At 34.0% G+C, this 14552-nt stretch overlaps 1 protein-coding gene across 4 annotated transcripts in view; it reads left to right on the forward strand.

Moving 5' to 3' along the window:
• The window catches only part of SCAP (SREBP cleavage activating protein), a 28496-nt gene extending 17166 nt beyond the window's left edge, over positions 1-11330 (forward strand). For all 4 annotated transcript variants that reach the window (XM_088264243.1, XM_088264246.1, XM_088264244.1 and 1 more), the window contains exons 15-22: positions 50-542; positions 1183-1327; positions 1409-1558; positions 3229-3350; positions 5323-5470; positions 7092-7237; positions 7809-7932; positions 9073-11330. In XM_088264243.1, the coding sequence (XP_088120369.1) occupies positions 50-542; positions 1183-1327; positions 1409-1558; positions 3229-3350; positions 5323-5470; positions 7092-7237; positions 7809-7932; positions 9073-9215 (1471 nt within the window). In that variant the 3' untranslated portion in view covers positions 9216-11330. The remainder of the gene's footprint in view (positions 1-49; positions 543-1182; positions 1328-1408; positions 1559-3228; positions 3351-5322; positions 5471-7091; positions 7238-7808; positions 7933-9072) is intronic.
• Positions 11331-14552: the final 3222 nt, after the last annotated feature.

Here is a 14552-nt window from a genome sequence, read left to right on the forward strand (position 1 = left end):
AATTATATTTTTTTTGCTCCATGTCTTTTAATAATCATTTTATTTTCAGAAATCTGTACGAAGGCAGCCTAGATAAAAAATCATCACATATTCTGGAAAACAAAAATATGTTTTCCTTACAGCGGGACACTTCATCACAGCAGGAAACAAATTTAAAAAACTGCAACTCTTTGCAAATGGATAAGGATGCACATTTAATGAGTGATATCATAAAGCCAAGCGAAGAATGTAAAGAACATTTTAGAAAGAATGTTTCATTTTTGAACAGTGAGAACATGTCGCCTAGTAAATCAACAGATTCGATTAATAATCAACTACCTTCTATGAGATTTATAAAATCGTCCAAGCAATATAGCCAGTCATCTCATTTGGGTAATTCCAACTCGACTAGCGGTAGTGATTCTCAGGACAAAATCCCCGATGATTCGAGTTTTGTATCTCCTTCTGCTATTTGGTGCATGGACCTGATGGAAGACATTATAGTTGTCGGATGTTCCAATGGAAGACTAGAATTTTGGGAAGCCTCAACAGGAAAATTAAAGGTTTTTTTTTTGCAATTCTTAATTTAAAACATGTCCTTCTCAGCACCGACAATATCCAAATGGAAATATCATTTTAATTTTTACAAATTCATTTGAGAACATGGAATTATCAAAATAAGGTGAAATAAGGAAGGAATGCAATGCTGAGATAAGCACTATCGATAAAATTAAGAAAGGTGTGTTGAGATGGTTTGGACATGTAGAACGAATGAGTGAGGAAAGAACTGTAAAACAAATTTATGAGGCGAATGTGATTGGAAAAAGGAGCAGAGGAAGACTGAGTAAAATATGGCACGATCAGGTATGCCAAATACTTGAAAGTGGTCAGGTTAGGAGTCGTAATAATCGGCGGGTATATATGAGGAGATGCATAAACGTAGAAGAGGCAAAGAATGTTTGCAAAGACAGAGTGGTATGGCGTTCTAATATCTCTGCCTACCCCTGCGGAAACCCCTAAAATCTGCCACCAGTGTTGATAGACATTTGTGCCCGTTTTATCATTTTTTGTATACTGTAGCTTTCTAGTTCACAAATTTCGAATATGATTGTGTACGACTCAAAAATTTTGCCATCTTCTGGTAGGGTGATTAATTTTGTTGCACCCTGTATTAGGTAATAAAATATACGTTTTATTTTTCAGTGTATATTTGACGATGGATACAGCGGAGGAGTGAGTCATGTTCGCCTCGTTTTCGGAGAAAAATTGATTCTCATTGCAGCTCGTCTTAGTGGACACTTAGATCTTTTGCAGCTCCGTCACTCTTCAAATCCATCAAAGAAAAAAAGTAAAAACCCTCATACAATAAGGTTATACAGTATAATCACTAATAAAAGATAAAACAAATGTATTTTTATGTAATTTTCAGCTCATGTTCGAACTGGTTCAGCGGAATCTATATCAATAAACGGTGGAAATGTTTATAATAGATTTACGCAGAAATCTTCATCTAACCTATTTAGAAAATGCAATTACACAATGAATCAGGAGTTCACTGCATTTTCATTAAAAAATGAAGGTAAATAATATCTATTTTGATGAAATACCAGGTCTGTAACCTTAACAAAGAAAAAAAAAATTAAAAAATATGAAAATTTAGTATCTTAAAACTTTTTTTGACGAATTTCTCATTTCTGGTTGCTCAAGTCAAAATTGCCTTCGCTGAATATATCAAATCAATATCGGCATATCCTTTCCCATGAGGTATTGTCGGCTTAGGTCCCCACAAGCATTTTATGCGAATAGGCAGCAGATTTCTTGCAGTTGACGTAGCAAAGCGTAATTTCCCGTACATCAACTTTCATCGGCGCCAAATTCGACATGTTTACCACGCAAAAAAGTACTTTGCTGCATATTGTTGATGTTAATATGCACTAATTTTTGTTGACAGATGTCAAACCTATAAAAAAACCGTATGACACTTGATGTCACCTATAAGTAGGCTTACCAAAATTATGAAGCTCTAAACCGGGACAGGTAGGGGAAAAAAAACTAATACAGTGTAACCTCTCATAATTTGTTCCTGCATCTTATTCTTTAAGTGAAACATTTTTTCAACAAATGTTTTTGTGTATTCTTTTATTAACATTTATTTATAAATTGTTAAGGAGTGTAAAAACTTCGAATACAACTAAAATAAAAATAAAAAAAACTTTAAAAAAAAAGGAATTTATGACAAATAATAAATTCTTTTTAACTAGAAAACTTTTTAACTGAAAATGTGTCACACCATTATTCTTAAATAAATTCGTAGGATGAATAGCCACCTCCTTATTAAGGTGATGCTTCTGAATGCACAATGTAACAGTTTCTCATGCTTTCAGCATTTCTCTTATTGTGCTAGAAGATTGTTGCTCTGCTACATCCACCACCTCCTCCATTAACAAACTCTTCTCCATAATTTCTTGCTGTGAAACACAATGCAACTCCATAAGCTCTTCGGTGGTAAGCTGGACTATCCTCTTTCACTCTTCAATATTGTTGTTATCCACCACGCGTCCCGGCGTGGAAGTTCCGGCTCACAAGTAAATTTCGTGAAAAAGGGACTCGTCCTTTCTCTGTAACTATTTATGCGAAATATCACTCGGTAAGGGAGTAATTTTTTTAGACACATGATCGTTATGAGAGGTTCCACTGGTTACTCGGATTAAGTGCATCACTGTGTTGCTCGCCAAAATATTTGAATAATTGGACCCATTTATTCACATATTCAGTTTGGATCGTCGTTTAACTCCATTCTTCAATTATTTAATTTAACTATTGATGCAAAAAAAGTTTTTGTGAGCGACAGGTCATCAAAAAGATTCAGTATTAATTTGCTGTCGTTCACCTGATTGGCGTGTTTCGTTTATAGCTTCTGCAGATCTATTTATTTCCATTTTAGTACATGATGAGGTCCAATCCATGTAAAAATTTCAGCGCTACCAAAACTGTTTTTCCATAATTCTATGTAAGAAATGCACCGTCTGAATAGATAAATAGATAGTGCTCGCGCAAACCGGGACAAAATCTAAACCGACCGGGACACCGGGACCCGTGCCTGAAACCAGGACAATCCCGATCAAACCGAGATGTATGGTAGTCCTACGTATAAGATAACAGCAATTCTGAGGTTACAAACCTGGTGTACAAATATAAAGAATAATTTCAATTCAATTGGAGCTATAGCTAATAAATGTGTTTTTTCAGAGTCAACGGAAGGACTACGCTGTGTGCGCTTGGATATGTTAAGAGCTCACCAACAACCGATATCGGTATTGGAGTGTGATGACCTGAGAGTTTTGACTGGTAGTCAAGACCACACAATCAAGGTAACATTGAGTACCTTTAGTTTAACAATAATAAAATAATTATTAAAATGCATATAAAAATGCATATAATATTATTCTATGAAATTATATTATCATAGCAGAAGGTTCGATATCTTCTTTTTCCTGTTTGTTTTGATTTTTATTGAGTTTCATAAATGAAGATTGCTGCATTTCAGTCTACGTTTCAAAGCTTCAAAATTTTCTGTGTGCAAACTTCCTGTACTATTTGAGTGACTTTTAATGTTACATTCTTTGAGAACGGCTATGGTTTTATTGCTAATCAAACATAGTGCTTAAAACTTACTGGACTCAATTACGAAATATTGTTCAAATACTCAAGTTCGATTGATCTTTGAATTTTCTGCATTTACTGTACTATAACTTTTTAAAAAAATTAAGTCAAATCCAAATACTGTTACATTGATGTGTTTTAAACAAGCACAAACGCATTTTGAGGAGTTACGCACTACTTTGTTTCACAACACAGTTTCACTTCCTTCGCTTTTCCTAGGTGGACTGATTCGCAGTCGCGCCGCTAGCTTTTTTATATTCAAATTACTGCCATCTAGAAGTGAGTGGAATACACCAGAACTTCTCGAAACAACGAGGTTATTCGCAAAAAAAAAGGTATTACTAGCGTTATCTGTTAGTGGTGGATAGAGGGTACTATCACTACCCATTTCCGGGTGCAACCACCAAATGTTAACACCACGATAATAATTGAACTAGCGAATTTAGTAAGTGTGTGCTTGCTAAGGGCGCGTACTCGGGGACTAGTCTACAAATTATAAACAATGGCAGGAAACTTTTAACCCTTGGAACTTGGAGTGATCAGTGTGGCCCTAAGGCTGGAAATTTTGGAGACCCCTGCTCTAGTCTTCCATTTTATAATGAACTCACATTTCAATAACAATTAAGAACACACACTTAATAATTTATTTGTAAGGTCTATTAAAAATTGAGCTTGGTATACGTATGTGTCCGCCTCCGTAGTGTAATAGTAAGCACGCTCGGCTACCGTTCTAGAGGTCCCGGGTTCGATTTCCAAGGGGGGTAAAATAAATATAAGTGATTTTTTCACTGTAATATTTATTCAATATTACCCTGGACTGGTACCTAAAGCAGAGGGCTGATCACCTTTCCTTCATGTGCAAAACGATCAAGATAACACTGCGTTTATATGACGCAGTGCCCTATGCACCATTGGGGTGCGGATAAGGGTTTTATTATTATGATTATTTTATACGTAACTATTTATAATTTTAAATAAAGCACATGGCTACTGGCAAAGGGGAATCGCCCACTTTTGGATTTTCCCGGACCAGTCTAGCTAATGTTTCTTCCTCCCACTTTTCTCTAGAGCATAGGTGGCCAACCTTGTCAGCAGCCGGGCCAGATTTTAGAAATGAGATTTCTTACCGGACCATAAAACAAATTCCGTTTTGTTTTCTGGATACAGAATTTTAAAGATGCTCTCCAAACATTCCTTAACCATTTCACTAGATTTTTTGCTAGTATCATGGCTACTGCAAAACTAGCTTTTACATAGTATTTTGACTTTGAGTCGCTCTAGCAGCCGGTTAAAGCAGCTTGTATTCTTATCAATGTGTATTTAAAAGTCGATTCAAAATGTTGTGATTGTTTGTTAACACAAATATACCACAGAAGAAATTGTCACGGTAATGAGATACCTCTATATATGAGATATGATACGAACTACGCACGATAGAATGTTCTTTAGGTGGTTTTATGAACACTTAAAGAAAACAAGTGTGAAATGCTCTGCGGGCCACAAATAGACACTTGGCGGGCCGCGGGTTGCCACCCTTACTCTAGAGTATGGTTTGGATTAAGCAATACTAGACTGCGCATTGTGTATCCAAAATATTCTGTTTATTTTTATTTTTTGACAGATATCATGAGCTCCAGGTTTTTAAGCATGCTTAAACATTCAAAACTTAATTTGTTTCAGGTGTTTTCAATAGACAGTCTATTGAAGCTTTATACGTTACATGGTCACTATGGCCCTATAACGTGTATATTCATCGATCGATTTTCTCCTTCCGTTTGCGGGAGTGGATCACAAGATGGGAAACTTTGCGTGTGGGACTTGTTGACTGGTAAGAATACAGAAATTTAATTTGTTGTTAATATTTATTTATTGAACGGCTGAAGCCTTTAAGATAATACATTTGTACAGTATCTAATATAAAAATACACTAATGAATACACTAATAGAGAAACAAAAAGTCTTATAACATAAAATTATAATAAAATAACAAATAGTAAGCACTGGTAAATACACGTCTCCTTCAAACACTATCAGCAAGCAGCAAGAGAGAGTGAAACACAACGTTTAAATTTATCCATTATAACATGGAGAGGAAATGCTGAGAAAGTACAGATTTCAAGGAGAATAACAATATATTAAATAAATCTATACTTTCAAAAGCATTGGCTAACATGTGAAGCCGCGGAATCGGAGAGAACATGGCATAGTTTGCATTATGTACAAATACTGCGATTTTTGCCTAGTACCTCTTAGACCCACGCCAAGCTTTATTTGATTTAGGAGATCAGGGCTGTCCAAAAAATTGTTAAAATTTTATATAACAGGACCAGATCAGTAATTACCCTTCTATCACTAAGATTTATTAATTTAAGCCGCCTCATTATGCAATTATAATCTAACTCAACAATGGGTATATTTATAAAAATATATTTAGGACAAGAGCTCTATGTGCCCAGTGCCTAGACCAGGGGTCGGCTGACCTCGTCTTGCAAGGCGCATGCGACTCTTCATAAGCATCTTTCTATATTATTTTTGATATCTCAACATAGACGAAGAAGAATATGGAAGTCTGGGCATTTCCAGGGCTTACGACCAGCAAAGGCTGGTTTAAGTGATCACTTTGCACACATGTAACATTGACCAATTCTACCCATGATTGACAACCACACTATTCAAATTTAAAAAAACTTGATTCTAAATGAAATGGACATTTCTAGAAAAATGTCCATTTCCGCTAGAATCATGGGTGCCTTTCGAAGATGAAAATGTTGACGGTTTACATACCATTTTTGTAATAAAGAGTTTAATTTTTTTTGTGATGTGGCCCTTTGACATTTAACCAGCGATATATGGTTCAATTTCGAAACATAGTTCTTAAATCACTATTATTTCACTAAAATAAATAAATGCCTAGACTTCCATACTTCATCTATGTTGAAACGTCAAAAAAATAATATGAAAAATAACTCCTATAATTGGAGATAATCTAGATTTGTGAACAAGTATTTGGACACCCTCAAAATGTTGTAATTAGCGTCTCTTTACATATTTGCAGCGATGAACATTCTCTTCTGTGAATCAAATGAAGTATAAGGCAATAAGGGAATCAATCCAAGATAATTTACAAGCATTTATAAATTGGAAGCAAGTTCTTACTTAAAATTTCATAATAGTAAAATTTTAAAAAGTGGTTTGAGAAAAAGTATGTTTCATAATAACAACAATTCCTGAGGATCATTTTGTTGGGCTGATTATACTGATCTGATGGTAAACTTGTGTTTTGCAATGATTTTATTTGTTGCGGCTCTATTTATATTTTGAGATTTGGTGTGCACAATATTTTTCACTCCTCACTAGAAAGTGTGCCGACCCCGCTTTAGGTTATAAGGGGCTTATTTATAGGTTTATTTTTATTATTTGCAATATTTATTCTCAAAATGAATCTACAGGTGCGTGTGTATACAGTTTACAAGCCCACGATGGTCCCATCTCTAATATAACATATACAGCCTCATATGTTATTTCCATCGGAGGAGATGAGAAGCTTTGTGTCTGGGATAGATTTAGAGGACATCTCCTCAATTCAGTTCACATAGTAAGTAACTAACATATGCTAATTTTACGTTTGTAAATACGAGGCCTGTTCAAAAGAAAAGGTGAAGTTTGAATTTTCGTGGGCTGTGTACATTATCAAATATTTTTTTGTTATGAGGAAATCTCAATAACGTGCTCGTAATAACCGAGTTTGACTGTATCTGGATAATTAGTGACATGTATCTATTTTTGTCCGCCTCCGTAGTGCAATGGTCAGCACGCTCGGCTACCGTTCTGGAGGTCCCGGGTTCGATTCCCAAGGGGGGTAAAATAAATATAAGTGATTTTTTCACTGTAATATTTATTCAATATTACCTTGGACTGGTACCTGAAGCGGAGGGCTGATCACCTTTCCTTCATGTGTAAACGATTAAGATAACACTGCGTTAATAAGACACAGTGCCCTATGCACCATTGGGTGCGGATAAGGATAAGTATCTATTTGGTACACTATGTAGTGTCTTGTCTTTGAAAGTTCAATAAACTCCAGTCACTTTTCATATTCTTGCATCTTTATTTTGGTTTAATTAAGCTGTAATGCTCGGTTGCCAGTAATCTTACTCTTATTATAGGGCCAAGGAGCAGGTGGTTGTGGACTGCTTAGTCTGACCCATTCGCTCGTGGTGACCGGTGGGAGGGGAGGTCTCACCGTATGGGATGCTAGTACTGGAATGTCGGTCCGAAAAGTGCATTTAGGTAATTATGTGTAACTTACTTGTGACTATTGATGTCATTAAGCTATTGGAATGTATTCATTCTAGAGTAAATGAAATTGTACTGCCCCAATATAGACGTGGAGGGATTAGTTTTTTTTACATTATCTTGGCAGTAATTGATGATTATGTTATTGTGTGTTGATACTCTTGATAGCTGCCATGCAAGGCGTTCTCACATATCGGAGTAATATGTTGAAAAATTTTATCATTCTTTTTCTTCTTCTTCTTCTTCTTCTTCTTCTTATTATAGGCCTTACGGCCTGTTTTTAAGAGGGATTAGCCTCCTGCGACGTCGATTCCCAGCTATCGGCCCATCTCTTTGGTGGTCTGCCCGGGAGTCGTCTACCATGGGGTTGGTCGTACAATGCGATGTGGGGGAGTCTGGATGGTTCCATTCTCCTCACATGCGCATACCATTGTCTTCTTCGTTGCCTTCCCCACCTAACGACATCTTCGATCTTGCATATTTCCCTTATTATCATTTATATTTTATCGTTCAAGGATCAAAATCTTTGTAAGTTTAGTTGACTGCTCAGAGCTCCTAGGTCTAATATCGATAAATGTTCCAGCCAGGTTGACAAGACATTACACTATGTTTCTTATCCCCATCAACAAAAAACCTACAATAAAAATTATTGTATTCAACGTTCTTGTTTGGCATGCAACAATGAATTTAGCTATATTGATTTCACAAACACTAAACTATCTACACTAAAAAATATGGTAAAGACACATCCATCGACTTAACTTCTCTCTTAAATAATAACTTTCACTGCCTATTCCAATTCATTTCACTCTCCTTCATAAAAAAAAAATAATAATTGTATGTAATATATTATATATTTAATTTTCTGTTTTTGTTACTGTTAACGCTCATTCTGCAAAAACCTGTAATTGGAGCTGTTTTCAATAATTAAGATGTATACTTATATGTTATTGTTCTCTGTTGGTTTTCCAAATAAAATAAATATAAAAATAAAATAAAATTATCTTATCATATTAAAGTATCTCACCCTAGTGAGAGACACTGTAATAGAGGCTGAAACATCGCCTGTTAAGAGTATCAACACACTCACAAATTATTTTTGTTTATTTTTTTATAATTATGTATTATTTTCAGGTCACAATGATGGTTGCATTTTTGTCAGACAAATATTGCCTCTCATGGACTCATTGGTTTGCGACTACGCTAATCAACTACGGATCATACGTTTCCCGCATGTTTCAAAACTTGGAGCGGTTGATGCCACTAAGCGTGATTAATTAAGTTTCATTTGAAATCAATTTTCATAATTTATATACGTACTGTGATACTGATATTAGACTCTTATAAATTCCAGTTTGGCACATGGGCATTCTTATATGTGGAATGGTACTAAGAATATGCACAGAGTTCGTGATGACTAAATTACTTGAAAATTGGCATGTTTTCCTTTTTCCTTTGTAATCCAATCTTCTTATTCACATTATGAGTATTGGATCTTAAATGTCACAAGTTATTCTTTAAACAAAAACATTTTATTTGTGCTTTTTGGTAAGAGCGATAAATCACTACATATGTATTAAGATTATTAACCTTTCCGGGAGTACCATAGTTGATGTCCGACTCTCTCTGGGAAGTGGGTTCTTTTTACATGAAATTTTTTTTTTACGAAATCCATGTACTATGAAGATAGAAATTATGTAAAAGTAAAATAAAAAAAACTCATTATCTCTAGGTTTTATTTTATGAAAAAATTACATGCAAATATCCACAGATGTCATTGTTATATAAGTTACATAATATGTACCAACTGACAGACGGACTTCGACTTTCATTAATGTCGATACTCCTTTGAGGAAAATTCATACCGACGTTCATTTACGTCCATACTCCCGGAAATGTTAATTAATATTTGAAATTGTCTATAAAAGTAACTCTAATATCCTTACAATACAATGCGATTTCATGCAGTCATTTATGATCATTTTAAGATTTCTATCAACGGCAATGCGTTCTTTACAATAATTAAGTTTGTATTGGTACTCACCAACAAACTATAAAATTCTCATTTTTCTGTAAAATATTATTATCAGTTATGCAAATTTATAAATATCAATAAAACATATAATAATTATTTACAGACTAGCAATGAAGACAGTTACACAAGAATAACTTTTTCTTAGTGGCAGTTGCGACCATGGGTTGCTTTGTTCGTTGCCTTATTTCCACATTCCTCAGTTCTCACTATTAAAGTTATAATAATTATATCGTACAATTTAATTCCCAATTTTATTTAAAACTTCTTTGCTGCTTTTTTGATGGTAGAAGATCGTAAAGGAAACACAGAATACTATGTGTGTACACACAAAAGAAGGCTGCCGCTTAATATTATAATAATACAGATAGATACATCAGCTAAGGCTGCCTGTCTATATCCAAATAATAATGCAGATAGATACATCAGCCAAGGCTGCCTGTCTATATCCAAATAATAATGCAGGTAGATACATCAGCCAAGGCTGCCTGTCTATATCCAAATAATAATGCAGGTAGATACATCAGCCAAGGCTGCCTGTCTATATCCAAATAATAATGCAGGTAGATACATCAGCCAAGGCTGCCTGTCTATATCCAAATAATAATGCAGGTAGATACATCAGCCAAGGCTGCCTGTCTATATCCAAATAATAATGCAGGTAGATACATCAGCCAAGGCTGCCTGTCTATATCCAAATAATAATGCAGGTAGATACATCAGCCAAGGCTGCCTGTCTATATCCAAATAATAATGCAGGTAGATACATCAGCCAAGGCTGCCTGTCTATATCCAAATAATAATGCAGGTAGATACATCAGCCAAGGCTGCCTGTCTATATCCAAATAATAATGCAGGTAGATACATCAGCCAAGGCTGCCTGTCTATATCCAAATAATAATGCAGGTAGATACATCAGCCAAGGCTGCCTGTCTATATCCAAATAATAATACAGATAGATACATCAGCCAAGGCTGCCTGTCTATATCCAAATAATAATGCAGGTAGATACATCACCCAAGGCTGCCTGTCTATAACCAAATACATTATATAAGTACCTAATGTTAATTTATTTGTATATGGTTGGTTTTATAATGCTTTCATATTTGGGTTTCTATTCATCTTATAGTTTTTGTGATAAAAGTGTATAATCGTAATTATGATTTACTGTGTTATATTGTCAGTGCATACATACGATGTAAATAACATAATAATGCAGTAAATCAGTATAACATGTACTACATTGGTAGACAGAGAGGATAGAATCTCTCGACATTCATCACATTTTGTACTTATTAACCTATCCAATTCATACAACCTTTTATATTTATATATATTAAACGTCTTAATTACGAATAAAGTGTTTTTTTTATAAAAAAGCAATGTTCAGACATTTATTTGACATGGTAAATTCCCCCAGTAAATCGGTTGGCGACTATGTGTCGCCACTTTGTACCGTTATGTTGTTTAAATAATAAAAGGCCGGGATACGTACTAATGCAGGTACAATTCTATCCCGCCAGTTACTCAAGGTTCTTGCCAGCATTTGGGTGTGTTCCTGTTGTAAAAAAGTTACTGCACATTTTCATATGCTGTTCAAAGTAAACAGTTTTTTTATAATTAAAATGTAACTTTTTTTTTAAATTACAATATTTTTTTAAATTATAAGTTAACTATAATGTCTACCGGTTTCGAAGCTGACCGCTTCTTTATATTGTTAAGTAGATAGTGTTTTAGTATTAATCAGTCTTGATAAAGCAGTGGTTAGCTTCGAAACCGGTAGACATTATAATTAAGTTATAATAATAAAAAAATTGTGATTTTAAAACAAAGTTACATTTTAATTATAAATTGTAAAATCACAAAGTTAGTGCTTTAAATATAAATTATAATGTTTTTTTATCCGCATCAAAATGGATAAAAATATTAAATGGAGTGAAAGTGAAGATGACTTTATATTATTTTATGTATAAAGTGATAAAAATAGTGATAGTTTGAGTAATGATGACACTTTAAGTTATCAATCTAATTTTATTGGGCACAAACGGAAATCGGCGCCTCTCACCATCTAGTAGTTCTTCTAGTATTTCAAGTACCAATGTTTCTCAGGATGATGAATGGTTGGATATTTCCAACACGGATAATCCTCCAAATGAAATAAAATTTGATATTGGATCTCAAGATATTGGACCAAATGTTTCTTCAAAAATTAATGAACCAACTATTTTTCACTGAAGAATTAATTAACAAAATTATTAAAGAAATTGATTCATATGCAAAAGCCAAGCTTCAAACAAAGCTATTGTCGGCAAAATTTACACATATATTACAGTTGGCGTGATGTGCAGAATGATGAGTTCTGGGCATTTATTGAAGTGATATTGAATTTGGGAACAATGCCAGTTTCCAGTATGCAAGAATATTGGTCAACTAAACTTAATTCTAGAATTCCATTATTTGTGGATATTTTTACGAGAGACCGATTCGATCAAATATTTTGGATGTTGCATCTGAAGACGCAAGAACTAGAAACCATTGAGTCACTTAAAGTTTGTGACAACTTTAGTAGATCAGTTGGTAGGGGACTTTCGACAGATTCCAAATAGGCCGTCTACTTCTTAAACTGCGATCCGCCTGGATGCCAAACTACATGTTTTGCATATAGGATCAAAAAGGGACCGTGTGGTTTGCTCTCGGAGGGGACAAAAAGTGGCAAAGGCACGAGACTTATGAGTTTTGTGACACTTGTGCTGGGCAGCCTAGGATGCATTTGGGCGATTGTTTTGTTAGATACCATACTTTGAAAGACTATAAAATTTGAAAGTGGTAACGAATTGTCTTTTTTTTCTTAAATAAACCATTTAAATACTTATCAATTGGTTTTATTGTCAATTTACATGATACCTATTTCGAGGTTTTTTTTGTATATTTTTTTTAAATCAACTATTTTTGTGTAAATTTGAAAAAAAAGTCCACTCGACTTACTGGTATGTCATACAAAAAAAAATCCGAGTGCAAAGGGTTAAAAATCAAACCAATACTGTAGTGTTTCTTTTTTCGCTCATATATCCAGTTTTTTTTATTATTTATTTTTTATTTTAGCAATAGACAAAGTGTGGAATAATACTTCTTTAGTTAAGTTTATTATCAATTAATTAATTAATTAATCTTTTTATTTTAACATGCTTAGTTAAGATTTAAAAATATATATATATATATTCCAAGCCATATCTCTGAAGTAAAGCTCGATCAAACTGGCAAAATCTAGTATGTACCAACATTATGAGCAAACATTGATCTAGCAATATTAAGTGCTCTCATTTAACTAGGGATTCTTGCAATTCATCATCTGTCTCGAGAGAATTTGTTTTATCTGTATCATGCACACTACATTTCATTAATTTATCTCTAAATTAGAGGTTATTTATATTTTATAGTATTTCAAATATATTAAGAAAGTGAATCTCGAAATAAATGTAAAAAAAAACTAGCCCCTTACTCCAGCAGCATTTGTTTCCTTTGGTCAAGACCTAATGCGTAGCTACTAAACATTATTAAAAAAATATAAACAGGGCGCGATAGACCAAGTAAAACTAATGAAGAAACTATAATTTTGGAGTATTCAGCAGGATCTCTGTAATCCGAACCCCCACTAATCTGATCACCTCTGCAATCCGGCTTCTTAAAAGATGAAATAATAAGGCAAGTAATACAAGAATGTGAAGGCAAAAGTGAAAAAATGTTTGTAAGAAAAGTATTCCCGATTCAAGAGCGGGTTCTGCCTTAAATATTATATTTTACATGCCTAGAATGGGCCAACCAAGTGTATATTCCTGTGTTGAAGAGATACTTCTACGTAAATTGTGAGACTTAGCTTTTCATTTGCCATTAAATAAATCTCGACCAACTAAAATATTTAATTTCTTTATAAAAGTTGAATAAATACATTTGAAATTTTGTAATACATATTTGTTTTATTTAATAATAATACCCTACCGATTCTCTACTGTGATCCGAACGCTCCACTAGTCCTAACGGGGGGTAAATTTTCAGCGTTCGGATTCAGGTCCTGCTGTATTTTAGAAATTGCTTTTAAGCAAATGTTGTGATTCATGTGTTCAAATATTTGGAATCAGTGCTCATTTTATATTTTTCATCTTTTACTCGCGTTTTCGGAATATGCTATTTTTTTATAATGACTAGTTTCAAAGTGATGACACTCTTTTCACTGTTTTATAATTATTCCAGATGGAGAAGTGCATCTATTGCTACCACAAAATTATTGGAAATTCATAATCTATGAAAATTAACAAAGTTACGGATCTTTTAACCAGTGCTGTCCTGTTGGAACATATACTGTCTGGTGTTGAATTGATTAAATACTTAAGGCATCATTGTGACTTTTCATATAATTTTATGATATGTAATCTTGTCCACTTTGACCCTGTGGTCTAAAAATAGAAGCGGAGAGCAAATATGGCGCCTTAAACTGTGAACAGTGACTATGAGAAAATAGCGGTTGTTTTTCGTAACCAATATTAATTCTAATATGTTATAGATTACATACTCAATAACAACATAA

Source organism: Brachycentrus maculatus, unplaced genomic scaffold (genome assembly GCF_059751285.1).
Source record: "Brachycentrus maculatus isolate JH-2025_06_01 unplaced genomic scaffold, ASM5975128v1 h1tg000221l, whole genome shotgun sequence".
Lineage (NCBI taxonomy): Eukaryota > Metazoa > Arthropoda > Insecta > Trichoptera > Brachycentridae > Brachycentrus > Brachycentrus maculatus.